At 45.5% G+C, this 26,737-nt stretch overlaps 4 protein-coding genes across 4 annotated transcripts; 2 read left to right on the top strand and 2 right to left on the bottom strand.

The window, feature by feature from the left end:
• Positions 1–463: 463 nt before the first annotated feature.
• LOC6600759 (high affinity cationic amino acid transporter 1) lies at positions 464–9,504 on the bottom strand. Its single transcript, XM_026992833.1, has 13 exons — positions 8,207–9,504; positions 4,375–4,500; positions 4,150–4,303; positions 3,921–4,052; positions 3,757–3,855; positions 3,448–3,656; positions 2,536–2,707; positions 2,288–2,471; positions 1,631–2,217; positions 1,318–1,483; positions 960–1,176; positions 809–905; positions 464–747 (listed from the first exon to the last, which is right to left on the bottom strand). The coding sequence occupies exons 1-13, from the start codon at positions 8,240–8,242 to the stop codon at positions 464–466; spliced, it is 2,463 nt and encodes an 820-aa protein (XP_026848634.1). The 5' UTR covers positions 8,243–9,504.
• Positions 9,505–16,806: 7,302 nt separating this feature from the next.
• On the top strand, positions 16,807–21,434 carry LOC6600760. Its single transcript, XM_002025732.2, has 4 exons — positions 16,807–17,244; positions 18,694–19,721; positions 20,447–20,515; positions 20,577–21,434. The coding sequence occupies exons 1-4, from the start codon at positions 17,242–17,244 to the stop codon at positions 21,229–21,231; spliced, it is 1,755 nt and encodes a 584-aa protein (XP_002025768.1). The 5' UTR covers positions 16,807–17,241; the 3' UTR covers positions 21,232–21,434.
• Positions 21,435–21,705: 271 nt separating this feature from the next.
• On the bottom strand, positions 21,706–26,613 carry LOC6600761 (probable RNA-binding protein CG14230). The gene is made up of 5 exons (XM_026992803.1): positions 26,398–26,613; positions 23,696–24,088; positions 23,342–23,631; positions 22,160–23,276; positions 21,706–22,087 (listed from the first exon to the last, which is right to left on the bottom strand). Exons 2-5 carry the CDS (start codon positions 23,874–23,876, stop codon positions 21,912–21,914), a joined length of 1,764 nt encoding a protein of 587 aa, XP_026848604.1. The 5' UTR covers positions 23,877–24,088; positions 26,398–26,613; the 3' UTR covers positions 21,706–21,911.
• LOC6600762 (Golgi resident protein GCP60) lies at positions 24,378–26,644 on the top strand. The gene is made up of 4 exons (XM_002025734.2): positions 24,378–24,568; positions 24,631–25,058; positions 25,342–25,830; positions 25,898–26,644. Exons 1-4 carry the CDS (start codon positions 24,445–24,447, stop codon positions 26,315–26,317), a joined length of 1,461 nt encoding a protein of 486 aa, XP_002025770.1. The 5' UTR covers positions 24,378–24,444; the 3' UTR covers positions 26,318–26,644.
• Positions 26,645–26,737: the final 93 nt, after the last annotated feature.

Genomic DNA, 26,737 nt, shown 5'->3' with positions numbered 1-26,737 from the left:
TATGCTAGTATATATATATATACATATATATATATGTATATACTCGTATATAGGTATATATATAGAGTATGTATAATATGTTGTATATGGTATAAGTGTATAACGGCGGTTGCGCTAAACGCTCGCTCGTCTCGCATAACCGTAACATGTGTATACATATTTCGGTAAACTTAAGATCTCTAATTGTATATACAAGTTGAGTGAGCTCTACCTGGGACTGGATCCGTTCTGGACACCCAAGCGTACACGGCTACGATCACAGATCGACGCCTTGAAGAGCGGCCCAGTTTGCCAGGACTATCCGATTCGAACCGGGGGCTTGGGATTGGGCCTTACTGGGCTGGTTACACATCAAAGGATATCAACAGAGGATTGGGGGGATGGGGGAGATCGGGAAAAGGAAATGAGACTATAAGGGAGGGGGCATGTATTCCAGTTGGGCTTGGGCTTTGCTCTTTGCAGCTTAGTCCTCCCACGACGGGAATTGACCCTCGTCCACAAACATGCTAAACTGCCCGGTATATTGACGCTCCATGGGCGGTCCTCCCTTTCCCGTTCCCGTTCCCGGTCCAGATCCCTTCGCCTGACCCGCGCCTGTGTGCGGCGATGGCGATGGCGCCACTGGCCGTGTGCCCGTCGAGCTGCGGCCTGGGCCTAGGGGCTTTGTCGCCACATTGCCTTGGGCATTTTTGGAGCTGGAGCTGCTCTGAGCAGACGACGAAGACTTTCCGTAGTTGTAGCGTTGCTCTGTGTAACAGATATTAGTACCTAGTATATATATATTTTATCATGAAAGCGGATCCCTTACTCGATGGCTGCTTCACCTCCTTGCTGGCCCAGACAGGCTCGTGGGTTTGATTATACGATTGCTGATCCCAGACAGCCTTCTCCTCAACGTTTTTGCTCTACGAATATATGAATGCGGATTATTGGGTTCGATTAGCCGGGCTCCAACTTACATAGTCCTTGTCCACATGCAACTCGAGATCATCGCTGGCCTGCTCCATGCTGCTGTGCGTGATTCCGTAATAGAAGTACATGATAAGGCCGAGGGACATCCAGACGGTAAACCGGACCAGGGTCAGGATGCTTAGCTTGAATATCAGATATATGTTTACGGTGATCGCGATGGCTGGTATGAAGGGTAGTCCGGGCGTTAGAAAGGCCAGTGCATATCTGCCAGAGAGAGAGAGAGAGAGAGGGATAGAGAGAGGGAAAAAGAGAGAGAGCGGAAGATTGTGGGGATTAAGTATAGTATGGTCTCAGGAGTTGAAGGAGGAGGAGGAGGATAAGTCATCCGTATACTTGCTGCTTTACCTATTCTGCGGTTGTCTCGATATAATCAATAATATCACAAATATGCCGATAAACAAAACGAAATAAATGAAGGCGGCTAGCCCACCGGACCACCCAATGGCCGCGAACAAATCCAAGAAGAATATGAGACCGAACATGATTCCAACTAGTTTCGTGACATACATGCCTGGTGGTGGTTTTGTTTCGTTTCGTTTGGATTGGATTGGATTGGAAAAGCAAAAGCAAAAGAGTAAATTTTCCATTTAAATTTCAATTTGGAATCTGTATCGCCATCGATTAGAACCTAATCACAGTCAAATCACAAATTACGTACCACTATCGGTGGTGGCCTGGCCGGGATTGATCCAGGGAAAGAAGCCGGGGCACAGGTAGGCATAGTCGTGGATCTTCCGCGTGATGAAGTTCAGGCCCATCGTGTCGAAGGCAGTGGCCTGGCCGGTGGGTCCGGTGGGTGCCCCATGTACGCTGCCATAGAACTTGTTCTCGGAGCGATCCGACACCAGGAACTGGTCGTCCCGCCCCCCCAGATAGCCCTCGGGGCTGTCGTCGATGAACGAGTCATCCGAGTCGGACATGCCGCGCGTCACCCGCTTGATGGTCAGCTTATTGGGCACCTCCAGCACCTCGGCGGGCGTCGCATGCGAATCGCTGGCCGTACCCGGGGCCACCGGAGTCCGCAGCTGTGCCGGCAACAGCTCCACCAACGAGGTGCTGTGCGGCTGGTAGCGCAGCACCAGGACACAGGTCGAGACCAGGGTATACGCCAGCAGGGTGCCGATGGACATCATCTCAACGAGAATCTCCAGGCGAATGGTGAGGGCGACCAGGGCCGCAGCCACTCCACTGCCAATAGTGGCCAGACCGGGCACATTGGTGCGCTGCCACAGCTGTGAGAGTTGCCTGAAATGCAGTGAGGATATCCCACATTAATTCTGTTCTGTCTCCCCAGAAAGACCTTTTGGATACGCACCTGAAAATCAGTCCATCCTGGGCCATGGCATAAATGACGCGCGGCATCGGAAACATTGAGCCGAACATTGCCACGGACAAGCCAGCCGTAGCCCCAATGGCCACCACCGCCCGGCATTTTGGGGCGTTCACATACGACCACATCTGGACCAGGGCCGCTCCCGTGTTGATGTGGTCATAGGGAACTACAGGAGTACAGGAAACATTCATTAAACGTTCATTAGTGGATCCCCTGGCAGGAGTACTTACCCACTAGAGTAAGGACTAGGCTGACGCTGACATAGGCAATCAGAACCACAACCAGGGAGCCCACTATTGCCTTCGGTATGCTCTTCTGCGGATTATGCGCCTCCTCTCCGGTTGTTGCAATTATGTCGAACCCGATAAATGCATAGAAACATGTGGCGGCACCGGAAAACACCTGCGAAACGGATCGCACATCCATTGATACGTACACTTATGTATTGTAATAAGTCGCAGGCACTCCTTCGATTATGTTTATACTTATTTGTTTAGAGGGAGGGATTCCTTCGGAGGCATCATATCACCGCAACAAATCATATCATACCCAAATAGGTAATACAACCGGTTTTCCCTCGATATCAAACCCATATTTATACTCAAAGACTATAGTGGATGTGTGTAACGCCTAGAAGGAAGCGTTTCCGAACCCATAAAGGATAGACATAGCTAGTCTGTCTCTCTGCCCGTCCCCCTGTTCTCAGACGGTAAGCTGAAGCTATAATCTTGGACATAGGACATAGCTGCATTCATTATCTTTCTGGAACTGCAAAGTTCTTTAAAACTAGCTGTAACAAACTCAAGTTATGTAGGGCAAAGGCAAGCAAACTGATCTCTGAAAAAACATATATAAACTAGTGTTTGGAATCCCTATCAGAAAAAGTGTATTTGATGCCAGTATTTGTGTAATTTAAGACAGGGATCGTAAAGTTAACGACTCTTTAAACTTGAAAGTAAATGCATCCAAGCCTTCTAAAGCCAATAAACTTGAATTGAATTGAATTTCAATCACCGAACAACATCAAGTGTGTACAAGAATGACCTACTTTGTTGCAGTCATGAAGGAATGCAGAAATGCAGAAATGCATAAATGCAGGAAGGGTGGGGATGGGGGAGTGGGGATTGTTTACTCGTACTTACACCACTCCAGCCATAGGGCAGGAAGCCCTGATGCTCCGACCACGTCTTCGTGTCCACATAGAAAAGGCCGGCAGCCATGACAAAGACCCACGTGGCCAGATTGACGGCATTCAGGGAATGGTTAAATATGACCGACTTGCTGGCGCCCATCGCCAATACGCAGGTCATGAGGAGCGTTATGCCAAAGGCTATAAAGTCCGGTGGTTTGCCTGAACGCATACGCATATAAAAGGGGAAAAAGGAAAAAGGAAAAAGGAAAGAGATGAGTGGGGAGAGATTTATAGAGCATGGTTCAGTGGATCTAGTTACCGAATATCGTGCCGATGGACTCGCTTATCGTACGCGCAATGGCATTGCCAGTCAGGGAATCGAAGCTAGAACTTAAAGCACAGGCACAGGCACTTGTTCCTATCGATAGGAAGAATAGAGGATTATCGGGAATCAATGGGGACCAAAGGAAGTATCCCACTCACCTATTAGATATTCCAATATCATGTTCCAACCAATTATAAAAGCTACAAATTCTCCAACTGCCACATATGAATACATATAGGCCGAGCCGGATGTGTGTGGCACACGAACGCCAAACTCCGCATAGCAGGCGCCTATTAAGTCCAAGAGTACAAATGTATATCAAAAAATATATATGGAGAATAGAACGTTGAACAATGAACGCAGATATCACTCGAATCGATCACTTACCTGAGAAAATACTCGCTATGGCAGCTATAATAAAACTAATAATCACACCGGGTCCGGCTATCTTCTGGGCCACCATGCCGGCGACCAGATACATGCCAGTGCCACAGCAGGAGCCAATGCCGAGCGAGGTCAGGTCCAAAGTGTTGAGACATTTCTGCAAGTAAATCGGTTGGTTACAGATGTCCGATGGATGGATAATAATGTGCAGGAATAGATATTTCTCACCGTCAGCTTAGGCTTCTGTGGCTGTGCATTGCCGTCCTGCAGCTGCCTCACATCCTTGGTGCGTATGAGCTTCGGCAGAAGCGTCGTCGAGCTGACGCCAGGCGGCAATGGCACCCTGAACTTGACCTGCAATCCGAACGGGACAGAGAGAGAGCAATTAATTGTGGAGTGCCAGCAAGGCCGTACGACATCTGGCGCTGAAAGATGAGTGCCATTGATGTTGATGGCACCTCTCCCATCACACCATCCTCCCACTGGCCCCCTCAAGTGCCCCCTCCACCGATGACTGATGGGAGGCAAAACCAAGCCAGAAAAAAGATTGCACTCAATCGATGCGAGTGTTTGCAACAAGTTTCTGGTGTCCTTGCCATCGGGCTATCTGTAGGTTTTAATTTCCCACTTACTATTCCTCCAACCAACCTGAAGCCTCTATAACGCTTTCGAACATTACGAATCCGAGTCTCTCAAATGACTCAAAACATTCTACGAAGTTCGTGTGTCTTCGGCTATGCAAATTCGGTTTTTTTTTATTTTGCCCAATCTGATCCTAATTTCGTTCAGTGTAAAGCAAAAAAACGCTTGTTCTTGACACACACACACACAAATGAAGATTTACAGGCAAAAGGAAAAGCAAAGAACCAGCAAACTTGTAAGTTGCTTTCTCGTTCTCTCTACCAGAAAATCAAATGGAAAGTGAGCGAGAAAAAATACCGAAATTTTCTGCACTGACACAAATAAACGGCCGAAACCTGCTTCTTTCCGTTTTGGGGGATCGATTCGATTTAATGAGAAAGCTGAAACTCTGATCCGATGCTAACGACCCAAACGAATACCGAATCCCACCGAATCGAATCGGTTGCCTGTTGATGCAGGACTCTACTCTAAACCATCGCTCAGTATTCGACTCAACATCCAATCTTTCATAGAGAATAGAGTGTTGTCCGCCCCGATGCCTCCTGAAATGGCCAATTTCATTTCCTAAACTTAATGTCAACTCAACGGGTGGCCAAGCCAACCGCAGTGCCTCCTATACCAACCTATCGTCCTCCATGATAAGTGTGGGACTTGGCTCTGTTCCAGGACAACAACCACCACTACAACGATAGCAGCAGCCTCAGCGTTGACGCAATCAAAGCATACTCGTACCCGTCTCCTCCATACCGGAGAGTCCTCCCCTTCGACCCCGAGCAGTCTCCCCGTTCTTTCAGTTCCGGCACTAGCGCCAGCCTCATCCGAGACCCAGTTCTGATGCTGTCCCCAGTCGAGTGCAACAAGCAATCATATCCATTAACCGTCCCACCGTCCCACCGCACCGCAGCACTCTCCTTCTCTGCACTCTGCGCTCTGCCATCCGTTCTGCTCCAACAAGTTGCATGCTGCGGCGACATTTGTCGTCCCCATTTCTTTTTTATACCCTCTTTCTATTTTTTGTTTGAGTGAATTGTCGTTATTAATGGCTCGCAAGTAACAGGGGACAGGGTGGCGTCGGCGTGGGCGTGGGCGTGGGAGTGTACCCAGAGGATGGGAGGAGCAACCACTGCTGGAGAAGCAACTGGCACAGAAGGTCATCCGATACAACCATACAACACCAGCCACCCAGCCCCGCCCAGAAGAGGATTGCTGGCAACCGGAGAAAGCATTTCGTGCCATTTTCCGTTTATCTTTAAAAGAGATGAATGCTTGGGAGGTGGGTTCTGTCTTGATATCTTTAGCTTATTTTACATTTGTACATGCATATCTATCTGTTGTTCAATGTAGGTATTCTACAAGTATTTATGTTGGCTTTCTCTATATGGAATGTGGCTGTTAATGTCGAAATTAGCTGAACTGTGAACTATAGATTTTCTGAAGACTTTTCTGAATGTTCATACTGTTTTGGTATATGTTTTATATATTATATCCTTAACCCTTTTAGAGTCGTCTCTTTCAGGGTTAATAGTCCAATAATTCAATTTTTGAACTAAATTCCACATTGGAACATGAGGGATTCCATATTTGTGATTGTAGCTTGTGTCCAATCTCGCATACTATACAATTTATGGATAATCATTTTATATATTGGATTTTTTCCTAAGGTTTTGCCATTCCGTAATTACATAATATCAATTATTTTTTTCCGCCTAGTTTTCATCTATTTATATTCTTACACATTCGCTTTCATCCATCTGTATCCCAACTCCTTTATCGGACTTTGGACAGTCATTGTCATATTGAGAAGCATACTTTTAGGTTGGTCCGCCACACGGCGTATGAGTGATGGAACTCCGCCTCTGTTCGCATCCCTTTTCCACCTAATCCTCCCAACAGCAGATGCTTTATTTATAGAGCTCTCCCTCCCTCCCTCCATCTCTCTCTCTCTCTCTCGTTCTCTCTGGTTCTGCCTCGTCACCCCTGATTCGTGCACCCGTGCACTAGGGGATAAGCTGGACACTAACTGTTCTGTAAGTGGGATTTGGCTCTGTGGGTCTAGAGCTCTAGGGGTCTGGGGACGTGTATCCGGCTCCCGTCTCCCGTCACCGGCTCCAATTACAGCTGCGGTCGTAAAGGGAGGGAAAGGGGGAGGTAGGGAGGTAGACAGAAGTGGCCATAAAGATAACGCAAAGCCAAAAATGTAAGACCCACTCCACAACCCTACCATACCCTCACTGCGGCCCTGTCCATGCTCCATTTACGATCCCTTTTGCACCCACTGTCTGTCTGTATGTGGCCGTGCGTGTCTGCGTGTGTGTCTCTGCTGCTCTTTTGTATGCCCTCGCAGAGAGGGTACTATGCTAGTTACCAGACATTTGCCACGCATGCATTTCTGTTCCCAGCTTTTCTAATTTTTGCCAAAATAGTCCCTTAAAATTGGAATATATCTGACCGCAACTTTTCACAGATATGTACTTATTTTTGGTGCAACCCATACATACATTTATATACATATGTATTTATATGCTGGACCTCGGTTACCATATAAGATTTAAAGGTTATGACTATATGACACATTTGCATATAACGCATACGCTTGTCTTTACTTTTGACTAATTAGTAGTACTCTTATTATACTGTAGTAATTTTAGATACGTACTTTAACCAGCTGCAGTTTCTTAAGGTTCTTTCAATCTAAGAACAAGTGTACACAAATCAAATACCTATCATACATGTATAATTTATGGGAGCAATTTGAAAGATAATCTTTACCATATGGCTGGGATGGGGGAACGTTGTCTCTGAAAGGGTATCAAAAGTATGTACATATATCTTTTTTTGTACTATTTCTTCCTATTTTGTTGTTGTTCCAACAATGCAGCCACCTCCCCATCCATCCACACCCACCCACATCGGTTGTTTTTGTTGTTTTTATGTCGTATATATTTGCCCAAGTGACCCTGTGAGCCTGTGTGTTTGTGCTATGAGCTGCTGCTGCTGCTTCTTCTTAACTTCATGGTTTCTCTGCCTCTCTTTCTATCAAATGGATTTGCATAAGTCCACACACATACACACACGCACACATACTTACGCACTGGTATGTATGTCGGTATGTATGTGCTGCGTCGGCGTTCAGTATCATAATGACCTTTTTACGGCCATACCACCATTACAACACACACATACACATATGTACGCATACACACAGGCAAACAAACAGTAATAGTATATGTATATGCGTACGTAGCGCCGAGTCATGTGCTACGGTATGATGGCAAGGGTGCGGGGGTGTCTTTGGGCTGCTTTAATTTTAGCAGTGACCAAAAAAAAAAAAACCAACAGCTTTTAGTATTTTCTGCCGGATGTTTTGTTGTTCGTTTCGGTATTTTTTTGTATTGTACCTTCTGTTGCGTTTGCTTACCTTCTCTAGCACCAACAACAAATCCGATGGCTTCATTTCGTTCTTCTTGCTTCCCTCCCTTCCAGCGCCGCTAGCCAAATGTTTAACAGTTATCAGATGCGATGCGTACAACTGCTTTGACCCAGCAACAGCACCAGCAATCGAACGGTAAAGAGCAAGCAGTGATAGGTGCTAATTTTTGTTGTTTTTGTTCGTGACGTGTTTCGCTCGCTGTTGCACTTGACGCTGACGCTGACGTTGACGTTGGCTGTGCTGCTGATCTTCTGCTGCCAGCGCTGTTTCTTCTGGGATTTCCGTAGGCTTCTCTTTCACTTCTTCCGGTTCTGGCTGTAGCTCTTCATATATACATATATATATCCTCTTGTTCTCCCTTTAGTGTTTCCCCACTAGTTCTCCCACTGCTTCTTTTCGCCTGCTACTGCTCTCCTGTCCTGTTCTGTCCTGTCCTGGCCTCCTTCTCTTTATCTCTGCTTGCGTGGTGAGCTTCTTGATGTTGCTGTTGCTTCTTCTGTTGTTCTCGCTGCTCCTGCTGCTGCTACAGTTCCTTCGCTCGCTGCTGACGCTGACGATAGGCTTATAGTTAATCGTGCTGGTGGTTCCGCTACTGTTGCTTTTTTGCTATTTTCCACATTAATTTCTCTCTGCAACGTCATTCTATATTCAACAGTTTTACAATGAAGGATTCCACCCTTCTCCTTCTGTTTCACTTTTCAACGTTAGGCAAATTTTCACTTTCTGTTCAGTTTCGTTTTCAGTTTTTGCTCTGCCCAACACTGTCCTGTCTCTCTCCCTCTCTCTCTCTCTCTCTTTCGCACTTTCTCTACCTTTGGCCGCCCGCTGCCCTTCGGACTCTGTCCGCTGACTTGTCCCCACCGTTCTTTCCTCGCTGTCAATTGGTGTTGTTGGCGCGCCTTTACCTTCACGTGGCTCACAAACACACACACACACGCACTGGCACACACACGAATGCAAAATGCAAATAGATGTACTATTTTTTCACCGTTGCACACGCACAAAGTCACACACACAAACAAACATAATAATATAAAAGCCTACGGCTGCGGTTCTCATTCAACAACAAAATTAAATAATTAACTTAAATATTTTTTTTATGGCGTTAAAAAAAAAGAATTTTGAACCACGCTTTTCTGGTTACTGCGCGGGTACTGGCGGATTGGCCTTTGCTTCTCGCCTCGGTATACGGTGAATGAATGGTGGCCAGGTTTTCCGTGTGTATCGCTTTTTTTCCGATGAAGAATAAAGAAGAAAAAAATGTGTTCGGTTCGAGTTCTTGTGGCTGCTACTGCTTCTGCTCCTTCTGCTGGTGTTGCTGCTTCTTCTTCTTTCGCTTTTGGCCTTTGAAAGAGCTTTCGTTACATTGTGTATGGGAGTGTGTGTGTGTGTGTGTGTGTAGTTGTGACGGAGCAACGTTGCCAGGCTGCATGGGAGTTGGGAGATAGCATCCACGATCTGGCAACGCCAGCTAACAACTTCCTGCAAGACATATTTATTCAAGGTGAAACAATTTCCGCTCCCAGGAGCTCAATATACTGTTTCTCAGTCTGCCTCCCTATCTCCCACTCCCTCTCTCTCTGTCTCTCTATGTGCCAAGCAACCTTTACAAGATCGCTTAACAATGACTCACCTCATGCAAATACATCTTGACTTCCTGTATCTATAACAGAGTTTACTCTGCCCCAAAAGCTACAAGTTTCACAACTTTCGATTTCTCCTCTCTGAAGCGCACACACACACACTCAAACACAAACACGCGGTCACCGGCGCACACCCCACTCCCGCCCTCTCTTTCTAGTTCACGCACGAATGTAGGCAATGGAAAGTGCAACCAGAAAGAGCGCAGACGCACAAACTTGACTCCCTCTCTCTCCCTTGCACGTTTGCGTAGGCGTTTGTACTTTCGCTTTTTGTCCAATGCTTTTAAGTGTGCGACTGTTTGTGTGAGTAAGTAATAGAGTGTGTCGAAAGCCCCTCTTCTCAAGGATATGTACAAGCGTACACACTCGTAAATGTGTATGTAAATACACATGTTCCCCCAGAGACCTGATGTTGTACCAGCAGCCAGAGCTGCTCCCGTTATCTGAGTGTATCATGCAAGAAGCAAGAAGGCCAAGAAGCTTATGCGTCTGCACCTGTTACCACTACCTCGCTGCCGCCTACCCTTACCCCACTCGCTCTCCTATGCACTCACACGAAAGCACTCTTATCAGCACTCCCCCCCCTCCTGCCCTTTATCCCCACAAAAGTTGCAATCTGATTGCCAGCCTTTTGTTGTTACCGTTAACCAATTTACAGTCGGCGCTGCTCAAAGCCGCTCCATCCCCATCCCATGGAGGAGGGGATAATCGTCCCCGTGCACGATGTGTTGAGTGGTGCGGTGTGGCGTGGTTGTGGCGTATTCCGCTGGTTGGCTTGGCCGCTAGATGGCGGTTCTTGTATGCAGATAGATTTCTTTCGTTCTATTCAGCTGTCGTTCCCCAGGGCGAATATCTCAGATAAAAGAAAAATAACTGTGCCATTGGCATTTTTTCTGATGATTTGACGATTTTTTCATATGCCAGAGCTTCTTATGCGGGAGTTTCTTTGCTTTTATACAAATAATAATCCCATGGAAGCAACTTATACGCAAATTTCTATTCAGATTCAATTCGAGCCGAATTTTTGGTAAATTTAGATAAATTATTTGATGTAGAAGTGCAAGTAGAAGTGCATTAATGTCTTATATTTAGATTCGTATGAAGCTTGAGTATACAGAATTTTGCATGATTTTTCAATGAAGAATAGGTCGTCGGATTCGAAATTTTCACTTCAATGAAAATTGTTTCAGACAAAGGCTTGAGAATTATTTTAATCAATACAGCCTAAAATATGTCATTCCGATTTTAGCTACGGATAGGCGATAAAAGTCCTTATATGCATAATAAATAGGATACCAATTCGTATGTAATTTCTTTTTTAAATAGTTATCGTTTTTTTCTCATTTTTTACATTTCTCAAATGTACATATGTACGTATGTTCTTAGCTTCAATTAGGATCAATGTTAACAGAATTTTCAAAACCTTTTCATCATTTAATCAAAGAGTTTTCTTCATAAACTTGATAATCCTGTTCATGTAATTTTTTCTACGAAAATTTACAATAAAAACATTGTGTTTTTCTATGCTATAATTGCCGTTTCTTCTGTTGAATTATTTTGGAAACCTGAGCATTTTGAAACATTGCTTTCTGAAGAAAAACCCCTTGAGGACTCTCTTCAACAGTTGCATAAATTCAAAGGAAACAAAAAGACTGAGACTTAAGAGACTATTTTAAAAAATATTATAAGTTGATGTTTGGGGTTCTTCAGCGCGTTTTTAGACCGAAGAACAGAGTTCAATAAACTTACAGCCCCAGAGGCAGGGGCGCAGTCACACAGACACTCCATCCACGATCGCGGCCCATGTAACGTTCGTTATACGAATTTGAATTCTGTACATCTCGCTCTGGCCACCAGTTTATAGCTCTTCGGATCGGTTCGGCTCAGTTCGGTACTGTTCCGATCCCTAGCCTACGATTGTTAATATGCCGTTTTTAAAAATAGCAACTATAAATCTTATATACTCGTCGCTGGCGTCGTCATTGGTTGGCATACAACGTTCGCTGAAACGTTCCCCCGTCTATGTTCGACGTTGAACGTTCAACGTTCGACGTTCGACGATCTCTAGAGGAGATACAAAAAACTGGCTGTTCTTGCAAGAGCATCGGCGCCCATGTGAATCCGCCACATGCATTCACTCATCAGTCCATCTGCCAGTCCGTCGGTCCCCGTACACATGTTTGTGTCTGCGTGAAACTATCGAAACTAATGTTACTTAAGTTGCCATTGGCGGGGGTGGGGGGAGGGGGAGATCTTACAGTCCCTGTTGAAAGCATCAGACCCAGATACAGCTACAGATACAGATGCAGATACAGCTACAGATACAGATACAGTTACAGATGCAGACATACAGATTCAGAGTCAGACATACAGCCATACAGCCACGATCGTGACGGAGGCAAAGGCAAAGGCAAAGACGAAGACGATGCCGGGTCGGGTCGGGGTGGCGGTGGCCCGGACGGCAACTACACAACGGAGCGTAAGCAATGTTAACGAGTGAAAAATCAAGAAAATTTTAGTTCTAAAAATAACCCCTGTACTCATTTTCGTTTCAAAACGGAAAGCGGCCGACATTCAGAGCAGCGGAATATAACGAGAAACGACCAAAAACCAATAGCTATAAAACGCAAAGATACTGAGATGCTTACACTCTGCACAATGGCCCCAGATACAGATACATGCAGCAGAAAAAGAAACTTGGCACGGTCAATGAGGGAATGAGGAAAAAAATACATTAATCTTATACTATATATTACTCACATATGTGTTTACGAGTGAATAGTATACACAAAATGGTAACAAGTCCGATAAAGGGAATAACTCTATAAGTTAGCGATAAGCAAATATCTCAGAGTCATAGGCTTAGCTCGAAACACCATAGGTATTACAATTATATGATCAAAAGTAATTTGAAACAAAATGTACTTTCTCTATTTGTAGACTTGACACGCAAAGGTTTAAGTTTTAAAGATCAATATTAAATAGGTAATATTCTAAGAAAACGATTTTCAAAATTCAAGAATGAAAAAACATTACTTAGAATATATTTTTCAAGTTTCAAAGTTAAATAAATAATTGGAAGGAGGTCAAAACTAATTGCTTATCTTAGAAAAACGATAATCATAGCAGAAACGATACGTTCGAATCATCTTCTGTGAAGAGCTGTCCTTTTTAAATGATAAGCAACTATTTTAACAGAATTCATAGTCTCTAATATTCATCTCAAGATTTATTCCTTCCTGTAACCAAGGAACCAGGCACTAGATCTTAACCTAACTATACGTTATAAATATATAAATATGTGTGCTCGAAGAGAGTAGTTTGCCTCTTACTAGCCTCTCGATCCGCAGTCGAGTCGAGTCTACGGGCGAGCTAACCAACCAAACTGCAGTGATAGCTCATTTGGCCAGAGATAACCCCGCCTAACATTGTTTGGGGGTACAGAGATTATCGTAACTACGCTCAGAACTCGCATAGAGAGCGGGGAGAGAAAGAGAGAGAAAGAGCGGCAGAGAGGCAGATTGGTGATCATTTTTTTGGATTCAAATACTTTTTGAAAAGCAATCGGAATAGGAAGCAAGTATACAACGAATAGTATTTCCATTTACAAGGCGCTCCAGATCTGAGGTCCGTACCCGACGAGAGCACAGCACAAAAGATGAACAGAAATTACGAACCGAACAAAATTATACCAAGTATAACGAAAATTAGTCCCAAAGAGAGTGGGCAACGAGAAATCGTAAGGCGAACCGCATAGTACGGATGCAGATACAGATACATACACTTATTTTGGATTACAAATAGAATACGATCGTTGCCAGTCTCTTTGTCTGTATGCGAGTATCTTACATATATTTTTGTATGTGTGTGTGGTACAAATACATTTGTACGTATGTTCTAAAAATTAAAAATAACGGTGGGGCCATGAGTAAAAGTTGTACGCCACATCCCCATCCCCATCCAAATTCACCGTTCAACGATCTCAACGCTCCCAAACGAAAGTCAAACGATTTCAAAAGTCATTAGAGCATTCTCCATGGATTCAGCGATCGGTAGATCGTGAATCCAAGCAATAGCCGCCACAAAATAATCAATGAAAATCGCCAGACACACGCATGGAAGAGGGATGGAGGCGGAAAGGCGACATAGAGGTGTCAAAGGTGCGAAACGAGACCCCAAGACAAAATAACGACTGGTTGGCAAAGCGAGGCCGCCTGTAATTTTATTTTATGTATAAACATTTGCCCGATCGACGATCGCTCACCATGCATACATCAGCATCTACTTATCTATATACTCGTAAATACGTACTCTACCTACTAATTCCTTACCTACTCGATCCCATTTGGATAACGTTGGGAACTTTGCTCACGCCCAGTCACTTAAAAGGATCCATACATATATTGTTATATCATCGATTTGAGTTTCTAAGAACGATATTTGTTGATATTGTACTGCATCCTGTGTGTTCCTTGAGAAGATCTTCCGAAACGAAAACTGGCTTTGAATTGTTCTAACTTTCGTCTGTTTTAATGTTAAAATCCCCTCTTTAGTCGTGATCGTACATATATGTATGTATGTAGTTTAACCTAATCGACATTGTCTTTTAGAAATTTCGCTTGAATCATGATCGTTATATGGATACATGATCACAATGATCTTCTATTTCTAAGCTGGTCACATATGTATTCCAAGAAAAATTAAGTTTTTGTATGATTCATGAACATCATATGTACATATGTATTAAAAAAAATATGTATTATCCTGTCGGATCAATAATGTTCCTTTTAATCGTGATCTTTCATTGGATTCAACTCTTTCTATTCGTTCTACTAGGTGTTCCACTTGAATCATTATCAGAATGTTTTTGTGCATGTATCCAATAGGATAAGTGGATCTGTAGAATTATCTTCCACTTCAAAGCTGTATATATACAGTTTATAGTATTTTAGACGATCTAATTCTCTTTAAATGTTTTCCGACGAATCATTATCATTATGTCTGATCCATTCTGCGATCATCCTTTTGTGAAGTTATTGAAGTTTGCTTCATGATGGCTAGAGGAATATACTCGTATACATACGAGTATTGTATCCTGCTAAATCCATGTATCTATGTATGTTTCTCGAGCTGTGGTTCATCATCGCTCGACGCTGCCCAAAGATCATCAACCCAATAGTCAGAATGGAAAACAGTTCGGATCCACTTGGGGTGCCTCTACTGCATACTTTGATCTATTTTTAGGCTACGATTTTTCCCATTTGGCCGATCATACATCCCTGGTGCCTTGTCCCTGGTCCCTAGCCCTAGCCCTAGCCCTAGCCCTAGCCCTAGCCCTAGCCCCACCCCCAGCGCGCGTACACACACACACACCTACATATGATCAGAGAGAGAGAGAATGAGAGATTGCTAAGGGAGATGCACCGCTGCTTTTGCTGTTCCTGAAGTAGGAATCGGAATCGGAATCGGAGTAACTGTTTCCCCTGCTCTTATGGCTGAGAGATTGTTGGAATTGGAATCTCAGAGATTCTGGCAGCCCGCAGTCGTCTCTTCTCTGCCCGATTCTATAAGTAGCGGTTCATACATACATATGTATTTATGTATATTTATATACTCTCACGCACACGTATGAATGCGCAACACATGTGCAAGAGAGCACCAGCAGTGTAGAAGCAGTGTAGAAGCAGTGCCGTACCGCCTCTTCTCCTCATCTCCCTCTCCCTCGCGCAATCTACTAAGTTAGAGCAGGCAGCGGCAGGCAGCACCGAAAGAAAGAGGAGAGTGCTTGTGGTCGGACCGAGCGTGCGGCGGCGTCTTCGTCCGCCTAACGACCGTAGCACCATGTGAATGTGTGTGCTGGTGTGTGCACATGTGCGCTCGAGTGTACGTTTGTGTGTGTGTGCACTCGACCGCCGTTAGTATCGACTACGGGATCGCCACGAAAAAGTTCAGTTTCAGTTTCGTTGTTGTTTGGTTTGGTTAGTTTTTAGTTGGCTAGTTGGATCAAGACAACGCATACTCCTACATCGATCGGATCAATACCCCCCTTACGATAGTCCCCCAGCCCCAGTCCCCCCTATCAGAAGCAAGCGAATTGCAATTGCAATCCAACATGTTTGAGTGAAAGACTCTAAGAAAGTGCGCGTGAGTGTGTGGTGGGGATAAAAAGGAAGCTCGTGAGTGGAGTACCGCTAACTAAAGCGAATGGGGGATATGGAATACAGTGCCCGAATATAAAGATACACACAAAAGACAAACTGCACCCGTACAGCTCTAAGCGAAGGCAATCAAATGTGCGTGAGTGAACCGAAGCGAGTTTGTCAATGGAGGATCGAACTTTAGCGTATGGAAAAAAATACGTTTGAGGTCGTGAAGAACCTGGAATTGAAAGACCGTGAGCCGTCAGTGCAGGAGGATCGTGACCGTAAGACCGTAAGAGCGCGCGTAAGGCAGGGACAAGCGGCAAAAGCCCAGTGTCTAACAGCAGATGCACAGTACATACATACATACATACATATGCAAGTACATTGTACAGCTATACAAGTACATTTGTATGTACAATGGTATAAACAGGGGCACATGTGCATATAATTTTTTTGTGATTTATTTTTGTAGCTGTTCTGTTTCTTTTTTTTTTGTTTTTTGTCGACTCTGCTGCCCGTGTCCGTAGCCGATGAGCCGCCGTCTGAGGCTAAAAGGTTAACTTCTAAATATTAATAGTCGTGTCGGGGTTTGTTGTCAACAACGAAATAACGAAATCCGAGTAACACCAACACCAACCACAACAACAACAGCAACAAAGACAACAGAAAAACAACAACAACAAAGAAGTACACAAGTACAAAAATCGCCTTTATTCGCCCGTTTATTCCCTTTTCAGTTGTTGTTTCTTTTTAGTCTCCGTCTCCGTCTCTGTCTCTGATTCAGTTTTGGTGTTCTGTTTTTCTGTTTTCTGTTTTCGGTTTTGTGTGTTTATTCTTTTTTTGCTGCAAGTGCGATTTCTGATGTTCTCTTCCGTTCCATTCCATTCGCGGTGTCATTTTTGTAGGCCGAAAAGTGCATAAAATAGCCGTTACTTGTGGTTACCGCAAAGAACCGTTTTACCAATTTTGAAATGCCAATGCCGCTAGACAAAAGCATCAAGGAGAAGAGGAACACTGCATCAACAGTGGCAGGAGCCGCCATTACAAGATAAATTGGGGAACCATTTAAAAGCGTAAAGCCCGTACACACACACAAACACACAGATAAAAACAGATAAAGATAAAGAGAGCAAATAAGAAGAGATCTCAGCGTAACGCCTACGGCAGCAAAAACGGGTGGGTGGCAGGAGGAAGGAGGAGCAACGAAAAAGCTGCTGACTACAACAAAAATTCTCAAATGGTAAGCAAAGATGAATGAAGTGAGCAGAAGAGAGAGCAAAACAGAGAGGAAAATACGGTGTGCGAGAGAGAGAGAGAGCGAGAGAGAGATACATGAGCAAGAGAGAGGATTCTGAGAGAGCCATTTAAAGATCGGTTCGGTTCGGACAGGAATGCTAGAAAATCCAATGCCAAATACAGTTGCAGTTGCATTTACAGTTACAGTTTCAGGGTATAAAACGGAGATTGAGATCGCCGATCTATGCATGCACATTAATGTGATATATAATACGCTCCGTAATGATGGCCGAAAACTGCTTGGACTTTGACGTGGGTTAGTCATACTCGTATTTCTCAGAAATAACCATGAGATGACTGATCTTCAACCAATCAGATGTACGTACGTATGTACATACATACTATGCGTATGTAGATCTATGTATACATACATATGCACACATATGTTTACTCTAAAAGATATTCCGAAAAACAGTGCATGACATTTCGATGAAAATTGTCAGATAAGAAATTACCAATTTCCAAACAATTTGGATTTTTAGAGAATTTCAATTCGGCTTCAAAGCGATTGTTTTTGTTTTTTTTTTTTTGTTAAAACACAATAAAATAAAAAACGCGCGTTTTACCAGGAGCCACATTAAATGATAGAGAAGTACACAGTTCAATTTAACATTTTTACATGATAAAAATAAAAAAATAATAAACTTTGTTCAGTAGGAAATAACAAACTTGGGTTGGGTATTTGAAATAAAATACTCTCTAGAAATAATAAGGGATTTCATTTCCTTCAAGGCTGTTTCCCTTCGATCGATTGTACTCATAAGGATCTGTGTAATTTTATAATCAGATCGATTGTACGTCGTATATTTTAGAGTTTCTGAAGTGCTTTCTCTTTTACATCCCAATAAAAATGTTTTCCACATTTGTTGAATGCAAAATAAGTACAGAAATACAACCTTATAAAGTGTGTATCTACTACATTCCAGAAATGTCTGATTTGGGGAGGTTCCCATTTCAGCGACATGTTGTGCCTTACTCATAATACAACACCATAGATACCATTTTCGGCAGATATAACAGAATTATTTCAAAACATTCAAAGATAAAGGCAAGAGGAATCCAATAGTTGGAGATAGTGAAATCTGAAAATACTACACTTAAATCCGATCCGACACAATATGTTTGATTTCAGTGATGGAAGGGATCCACAAGTTCCTATAACCAACCAGTAATATTTAAACCATTAGTTTGATTAGTAAGAAGGCAGAATCTGTATACGGAAGAATTGCTCTCTTTTATACTATGTAGAAATAAAATCTACAAACCCGAACAATCCTTGGAAAATCGGAGATCAAATCAGTTAGAGAGAAATTTACGCCACATTTATTATTATTGTAAAAGTGCAAGCAATAACCAATCCTCACCATCGATCGCCGATCACCGGTCTTTACAGGAGACGAAGAACCCACCCCCAGTGACGACTAGCAACTATCACCACCAGCGGGCGCCGCGCACACCGGAAAGCTACTTCAATGTGCCAGAGTCGGTGGCACTGCTGAATATTGTGAAGTCGGAGCGGATACAGAGCGCGTTCCAGTCGAACCGGAAGAACCATGCCAGCGTGTGGGAGATGGTGGCCGAGGTTCTGAACCGGTTCAGTGCCCGCAAGCGGACGGCCAAGCAGTGCTGCAACCGGTACGAGAACCTCAAGAAGATCTACACGCAGCTGAAGAAGAATCCGGAGCGCCACGTGCGTCGCAACTGGCCGTACATGTTCCTGTTCAAGGAGATCGAGGAGCAGCGCGGCGAGTGCTGGGGCTCCAACGGCAAGCGCCTGGCGCTCATTTCCAAGAATCACAACGAGCTATCGTACTATCAGCGCCGACGGCAGGCAGCCGAGCTCGGCGTCCTGCTGAACAAGGACAATCTGACGCCCCACCAGCACAACCTGCTGCAGAGCCTCAGCCAGAGCCATGCACACTCCACGGACTCGTCGCAGAGTGGGGCCAGCAAGCTGGAGCGCTTCCTGCCCAACCACTTTGTTGAGACGCAGCTGAGCGAGGTGCCCTGCTCCAACGGCAACGGGCTGACGGTGGGCATGCCTGCCGGCGTCTACGACGACAACCCCAATCCCCTTCAGCTGCATGTGGCTGGGGCTGTGGCGGCCGCCGCTGCTGCCGCTGCCGTGGCCGCCCAGAAGCGGAGCCATGAACTGCACCTGAGCAATGGCGGCTGTGTCCAGCTTCCGCCGGACGAGGACGAGGACGACGAGCCACAGAATGCTGCATTTAAGGATCATCATCATGGACACGTCCATGGTCTGGGGCATGGTCTTGGCCTGGGCCATGGTCTGGGTCATGGTCATAGTCATGGGCACATGGATGACACCGTCGAAGCGCCCGACTACGAGAAGGACTGCAATGGAGCCCTCAACTTGCACCATCAGACCAATAACAACAACGACAACAACATATCCATGAAGTGAGTATATCGGCCATCGATTTTCAGGGCTACTCGGTCACTCGGACTTAACATTAAGAGACGAACACATAGAAAAGGGCAATCGAACTGCAGTAAACATCAAAGAAATCCAAACACATAGAGCCTGCACCATTAAGAGGGGTTTTCTCCTTTCTTTTTTCTCCCCAAGACATAGACTTATTCTGATTCCCGAACAAATTACACAATGCAACAGAATCGAAGTTTTTGAAGATGGAAGGAACCGAACTTTTCTCTGATATGCTTGGGGCCTCAACATTTTATGAATGAATTATTCGTATGATTTTAATTTTCAAATTTGTTTTAGGGTAAACTTTCCTTTTCCAATAAAAACTTGAGTATAATATATCTGGCTTTAAAGAACTTTCCAATTCTAAAAAGATAATGAATGCAGCTCTCAAACGACCTTGAAATCTTTACAGATTAAGCTTACCGTCTGGGAATTATGCTTTGATCTATGATCTTTAAAAACTCATGAAAAGTGGAAATCAATTAGATTCTTGTCGCTTAGGGCATCGATTATAAGAATACATGGATAAGCTAGCGAAAAAAATACTAAAATCATAATTAACTTACAATTTGGGAGACCCATGTCTATCAGAAAAAGTTGGTTTATTGCACAGTGTTATTTAGACAAAAGTTGGTTCAGGGTTCAATCAGGCATTAGAAAACCAAACCATAACGAACTCCATTCCTGCCATTCACAGATCGGAGCCACTTTCGGAGGGGGAGTTCAATCCGGATGACATTCAGCTGATGCAGACCAACTACAATGGGTGAGTGAGTGGCGGGAAGGGGGAGAAGATATCGTCAATTTCATGCTCGTATCTCTTGCAGGACACAGAACTATTACTCGCCGGGCATGGACCAGAACATACTGCATCCGGATGTGATCGTGGACACGGACAATCTGTCCGACTGCAGCTCCTCCACCTCGTTGAAGAAGAGCAAGCGCAAGCTGTCCACCTCCACCGATGGCGACAGCACCAACTACGAGCTGATCGAGTATTTGAAGCGGCGCGAGAAGCGCGACGAAGAACTCCTCAAGCGGATGGATGCACGCGAGGAGCGCTTCATGAATCTTCTGGAGCGGACGGTGATTGCCATTGAGACGCTGGCTGCGGGCAGGACGTCAGTCCCGGTGTTGGTGGCAGACACAGGCACCCAGCTGGGTACCAACAGTCAGTCGATAGCTCCTTCTCCCTCAGCACAGACACCACCAGCAGCAGCAGCGGCAACAGCAACAGCAGCAGCAACAATAGCAGCAGCAGCTTCACCGCTACCGCCAGCATCCTCCACTCATCTGATAGCCAAACCCTCCGAGCAGTCCATCCCCGTATTGTCAGTCAAAACGTCACCCAGCCCCCGCAGTCGCAGTCCGACATTGGAGCGGGAGGAACCAAGCAGCGCTGTTGTTGTGGTCCCCGATGAACCGGAAGTCGATGCTCAGGCCGAGGCACTGGCAGCGGGTGCTACATCTACGGATGCGTAGGATATATATATATTTGTACATGTATGAACGCTCTCTAGATCTACTACTTAATCCCCCACAATATCTACCAAACACCACTCCTGAACCGGATGGAGGAGACCCGGATCGGAGAAATTAGTACCAAAGACGAGCTACGTCTCGAATTTTAATTGAGATTTGCAACGTTTACTTAGTGCCGCGGACGCAGCGCCATCCCCGTTCCATGACAGCCCACGTGCTTAAGGATTCCCCCGAACGGAGGAAGCCCCAATTGGAATATTGCGAATCGCAATGTTTGTGCCAGAAATACTATAATTTTAAAAATGTTTACTTAGTCTAAGTTCAAACCAGAGGAGCAGCAAGAGCGGGTGGAACTCCGCAGTATCATTTAGAATAGAGTTGTTCCGGCACTGCATCTTCGCTGCTCTTCTCCTGCTGCTGGGTCGGATCGGCCGATTTGCCATGATTTTTAGCAATCGAAAATTTCTATGATAATCTAGTTGCGAGCTGAAATGGGGCTCAAATGCATTTGTGCAGGAACTTATAAACATAATAATCTCTCTCACTCTCTATCTCTATTTTTTTTTTGTAATCTAGATAAATACACAATTTTTCGAGAAAAAAAACATTTTATGCCTATAACTATTTAACTAGAATGGATACGCGTACAATGGATACGATAGATGCGAGTATCTGTTAACCTATCTGGTAGGGATTTTCGGATTTTTGTTTCTGTGCTGCTTGATGTCCTTGCTAGGTAGGTTCTTGCGGGTCTTGGCTATCTTATTGCCGATCAGAAGCTTGAGGCGGCTCTTCACCTTGTCATAGTCGGCATGATCCACCTCTGCCTTGGTGGTCCTGAAGAACTTTGCCCCTTCTGCAACACAAAGAGAAATAGTTGGAAAAGAGAAACACGACACACATCTATGTACGAACAGAACAGCCTTACCTTTCAGCCTGGGATCGTTCTTGGGAATGAAGAAAGACTCCATTTGGATTTTGGGTTTCTTTTGCTTGGATTTCTTCTTGGATGGCTCCTCCTCGTTCGCAGGCTCACTGGAGACAAGATCTGGATTCGGGTCAGCTGCCGGCGGTGCCTCATCCTCACTTTCAGAGGAATCGTAGCTGAAGGGATTGTGGGTGGCCAAGTCTAGTTTGTTGGCATTGGCCTTGGTCACCAGTATCTTCTCGCTGCCCAGCTTCTCCAGCTCGTCCTGCCGCTTTGCCACCTCCTCGTCGTGGGCACTGCCAAACATGTCCAGCAGACTGAAGCCTTCGCCCCGCATATTGAGGGATTGCGTGAGGCTGTCGGTGACCACGTAGAAGGCTTCCTTTGAGACTGGCGCCTGGGCAGCGCCCTTATCTTTGATCTTTGAATCCTTTGTCTTTGGCGTGGAGTTCTCCTTCTCCTGGACCTCCTTTTGCCGCACCAGTTTTTGGTGACCTTCGTTGGCCGGATCGAAGCGTAGCATTTTCTTGGTCTTGGCCGCCTTGCGCTCGTTCTCGTTGCTAGTGGTAGTCAGCTTTCGTCCCACCACCTGCTCCAGGATGCCCATTTGCCAGTTGCGTTCGCTCTCTTGTGGCTTGTCCTCTGGATGATCCACACCATCCTCCTCCTCGTGATCGCCTTCTTCCTCGTCGACAAAGGTGGCTGTGATGCGAAAACGGGGATCCAAGCTTTGTTTGCTCTGCATTTCAACCAAACGTTCTCCCTTCTTGCCCTCGTACTGGGGGATATTAACCTCCTCATCGTCTTCCTCGCCATCATCATCATCGAAGAGATCTAGCTTCGGCTGCTTCTTCGGCTTCTGCTCTGGCTCGTGCTCATCCTCCTCGGCATCGCTGAATTTGATTCGCTTCGCCCGACTGCCGTCCACAGTGATCGCAGACAGAGCCTGCTGTATGGCGGACTTCTTGTGCTGATGCTCCTGCCGCATTTTGTTAAGCGACTCCTTACGCTTCTGCTCAGCCTGGCTGACGTTGGTATCCGGCTGCTGCTTGGCCGGTTTCTTGTATTGCTCGATTATGTGCAGCGGCTTCACATCGTCTTCCTTCTGAATCACAATCTGAAGAAATACGGGTTTAAAATTGAGATACTTGATACAGAAAACTTCTCAGGATGACAAATTACCTTTCCATTGTGCATAGAGTGTGCGGCACGCTTTTTGGTGATGAGCAGCTCCGGTGAAATCTCGTCATCGCCGATCTCCTCGTCTTCGCCAAACACCCGGCGCTTATTTTGTGTATTCTCCTTAAGCAGACGGGAGGTACTTTCGTTAAAGCTTTCGCTGTACTGCTGGCCCTGCTCCCCCTGTTGGTTCTCTTCGCGCTCACGCTTTAGTCGATCCAGGAAGGACTCCTTGGCCACAGATATCCTCAGCTTGGTTCCGTGCAGCTTCTGCCAGTTGAGCTCGTTCAGACCTACGGGCAAGTCAAGGGATTATAAAACGGCTACCATTCTGAATGGAATGTATATCCGACTCACAGTAGTGCGCATCGTCCGTCTGGAGTGTAACAAACCCGATTATTTTGTCTGGGCCATCCTCCTGCTCTTTCCGCTTCAGGTCCACCTGCTCCACATGGCCATAGTCTTGGAACAGGCTCCGCAGATCCGATTCCGTTGCTCTGGTTGGCAGATCTGCCAAGAAGAAGCGTGTACTGCTCATCGTTAAGTTAAATTTTGTTATTCAAATGGACACAAAGCGCACGGCACGTGTAGTTTGTAGTACCGCGGACTTATCGATAAATAGTATACCAAGTGCTCAATGTTGACCTCAAAAAATACCGAAAAGTATACCGTAAAGGGTCACCCTAGTGTAGCTTGTAGTACCACTGTCCGGTAACGACAACGCGCCGATTGGCGTGAGCAACTAGCTTCCTAAGAACATTGGTAAAAAACAAGATATATTGTTTAATAATTTTAGAGTCTTAAAGAAATTATGAGAAACATTATGAGGAACGATTTAAAGTAATAAACACTAACAAAAATCCCTATCTAAATGTATTTTGAAAACAAACAGATGAAAACCATAACCATGAGATAAAGATACTATTTTATAGCTTGAAAAAAATCAGCACCGATAGCTGCAGCCAGTGCTGCAAACACACAGATTTATTTTTGCAGGACGGTCACACTTAAAGAAAACGTCACATACGTATTTTTTTGTTTTGATTGTGCGAATTTTATAGAGGCAAACAGACTTTGAAAACATCGGGAAAACACTGGCGGCAATAATGGAGACCGCGACAAGCAGCAGCGACACACAAGTAGCGACAGGGACAGCCCCAGTTCCAGCTGCAGAGAAATGGGGTTTTCCTCTGCAAGAACTCTACCGACTAGCATTCACATTTTACAAACGTATGTAAACCGCAGCCGATCTAATGTGTGTGGCTTCTCTTCTAACACGTAATCGCTTACAGAGAACTCGGGCAAAGCCATTCACCTGTCCTACGAGGACAATCTGAAGCTAATCGCCTTCAAGCAGCAGGCCTCCCTCGGACCCTTCAAAACGAACCATGCTCCGGCTTTGGGCGTGCTCGATGTTATTGGCCGCGACCGCCAGCAGCACTGGCAGCTTCTTGGCGACATAAGCCGGGAGCAGGCCATGGAGGGGTTCATTGATCTTTTGGACACGATGTGCAGTGCATTTCGACCCTACATCGAGGCGGTGCGTCAGGACCGCGATGAGACACTGCGAAAAGACCTGCGCCGCATGGAACTGGAGAAAGAGGTGGCACAGAAACAAGAGCGCGAGCAGCAGGAGCTGCTGGAGGAGGGCTACAAAGAGGAGCTGCAACGTCGTCAGCTGCAAGACGCTCTCAACAAGCAGACCTACCAGCAGTTCAAGGTAGACAATCGATTTTCCACACCTTCCCATGCCACCATCCGCCCCCCCCTACACCGAGCCCTTGCACCTGTTGTTGGGTTCAATAATTCACGATGCCTGTCTGGGCTCGGTCGGCTCTGGCCTTGACGCTGCCTGTGGCCCCAAAGGGGTCTTGACCCAATTCCCAAATAATTGTCTCGGTCGGCTCCAAGGGAATTACCAATTCCCGTATCTCATTCCGTCTCTCTCTTTCTCTCTCTCTCTCTCTCACTCACTCTCTCCCTGTCTCTATGTCTCTTCTAAGCTGTATGCCGAGAAACAATTCCCGGGCAATCCTGAACAGCAGGCTGTACTCATACACCAGTTGCAGCGCGAGCACTACCATCAGTATATGCAGCAGCTGCATTTGCAAAATCAGAATCAGACCCAGACACAGAACCAGAACCAGACCCAGGAAAAGGCCCATCAGGAGAAGGAGGAAGTCGCTCCGGCCAACAACAATAATAGCAGTACCGAATTAGTAAATGCCATGGATGGATTAAAACTGGGTGATTTCGAGCAGCAGCAGCAGCAGGCAGAGGAGCAGCCCGATCAAGAGCACGTCGAACAAGCACAGACACAGGTAGGGGAGTACGGACAGGAGCAGCACCATGGGAACGATGAGTACGATGATTATGTGATGATTCGACCGGCCAAAATCTGGACGCGACCCGACATCGAGCAGTTCAAGACTGAAGTGTCCGCAGGCGATGGCGATGGCGTCATTACCATCGGCCACGGCGACACGGTTACGGTGGGTCTCGGTTGCAGCACAGCACTGAAGAACGCCTTTGAAATTTAACATTGTGGGTTTTTTGCAGGTTCGAGTGCCCACCAATATGAACGGCAAGTGCATTTTTTGGGAATTCGCCACGGACAACTACGACATTGGATTCGGGATTTACTTCGAGTGGGCCAAGCCCGTGACCAGCGAGGTGACGGTGCACGTGAGTGACAGCGATGAGGAGGAGGATTGTGTGGACGAAGACTATTTGTCCACCACCGAGGACCTGGAGTCGGGCACATTGTCGCAGGACCACAATGGCCTGAGCAATCCGAGTGCTGCCTCAAAGGCGCCAATCTCAATTATTGTGCCCATCTATCGGCGTGAATGCTACAACGAGGTCTACGTCGGTTCGCACTCCTATCCGGGCGAGGGCGTCTACTTGCTGAAGTTCGACAACAGCTACAGCATCTGGCGCTCCAAAACCCTGTACTATCGCGTCTACTACGAGCGCTAAGAGGCCAAATTTAGAACACCATACCCCATTTACTTAAGCGAAATCTATTATCTACATATATTTAATATCTAAATATTTACGGTACAAGCCTTTGCAAGTTCTGTGCAAGTCCAAAACATTACGATGCTGTGTGGGTGTTGGTGTATGTATGTTTATCTGATCTGTGTGGATATATATGCGTTAATCCATCTCCAAAAATCAAAAAAAAAAATACAGATCAATTCCCAGTCGCGGCTCTGAGATGGATGCATTCAAATCAATATAATTTATTATTTAGTTTTTAATAAAAAGAAGGAAAAGACATAAATCCGATAGATGTAACTGTAACTAGTCGGTGGTTGCCAGACTGGCACTAGCAGCGCTGCCAGATGTGCGGCATAACTATCAGCAAGTCCGATAGGATTACCTATCGGCGTTTCG

Source organism: Drosophila persimilis, unplaced genomic scaffold, assembly GCF_003286085.1.
Source record: "Drosophila persimilis strain 14011-0111.01,24,50 unplaced genomic scaffold, DperRS2 tig00000793-arrow-arrow-pilon, whole genome shotgun sequence".
Classification (NCBI taxonomy): domain Eukaryota; kingdom Metazoa; phylum Arthropoda; class Insecta; order Diptera; family Drosophilidae; genus Drosophila; species Drosophila persimilis.
This window is presented reverse-complemented; position numbering and strand designations above follow the sequence as displayed.

Bases quoted from the DNA above. Each gene is read 5' to 3' on its own strand.
- LOC6600759 (XM_026992833.1), bottom strand. From the start codon at position 8,242: ATGAAGCCATCGGATTTGTTGTTGGTGCTAGAGAAG. The intron at 4,053-4,149 runs GTAAGTGATCGA...TGGACTTAATAG, and splicing joins CATAGCGAGTATTTTCTCAG to GCGCCTGCTATGCGGAGTTT. The intron at 3,657-3,756 runs GTAACTAGATCC...GTATGCGTTCAG, and splicing joins GTCCATCGGCACGATATTCG to GCAAACCACCGGACTTTATA.
- LOC6600760 (XM_002025732.2), top strand. The intron at 19,722-20,446 runs GTGAGTATATCG...TGCCATTCACAG, and splicing joins GACAACAACATATCCATGAA to ATCGGAGCCACTTTCGGAGG. The intron at 20,516-20,576 runs GTGAGTGAGTGG...TATCTCTTGCAG, and splicing joins ATGCAGACCAACTACAATGG to GACACAGAACTATTACTCGC.
- LOC6600761 (XM_026992803.1), bottom strand. From the start codon at position 23,876: ATGAGCAGTACACGCTTCTTCTTGGCAGATCTGCCAACCAGAGCAACG. The intron at 23,277-23,341 runs GTAATTTGTCAT...GTATTTCTTCAG, and splicing joins ACTCTATGCACAATGGAAAG to ATTGTGATTCAGAAGGAAGA. The intron at 22,088-22,159 runs GTAAGGCTGTTC...TTTGTGTTGCAG, and splicing joins GAACGATCCCAGGCTGAAAG to AAGGGGCAAAGTTCTTCAGG.
- LOC6600762 (XM_002025734.2), top strand. From the start codon at position 24,445: ATGGAGACCGCGACAAGCAGCAGCGACACACAAGTAGCGACAGGGACA. The intron at 24,569-24,630 runs GTATGTAAACCG...AATCGCTTACAG, and splicing joins AGCATTCACATTTTACAAAC to AGAACTCGGGCAAAGCCATT. The intron at 25,059-25,341 runs GTAGACAATCGA...GTCTCTTCTAAG, and splicing joins AGACCTACCAGCAGTTCAAG to CTGTATGCCGAGAAACAATT.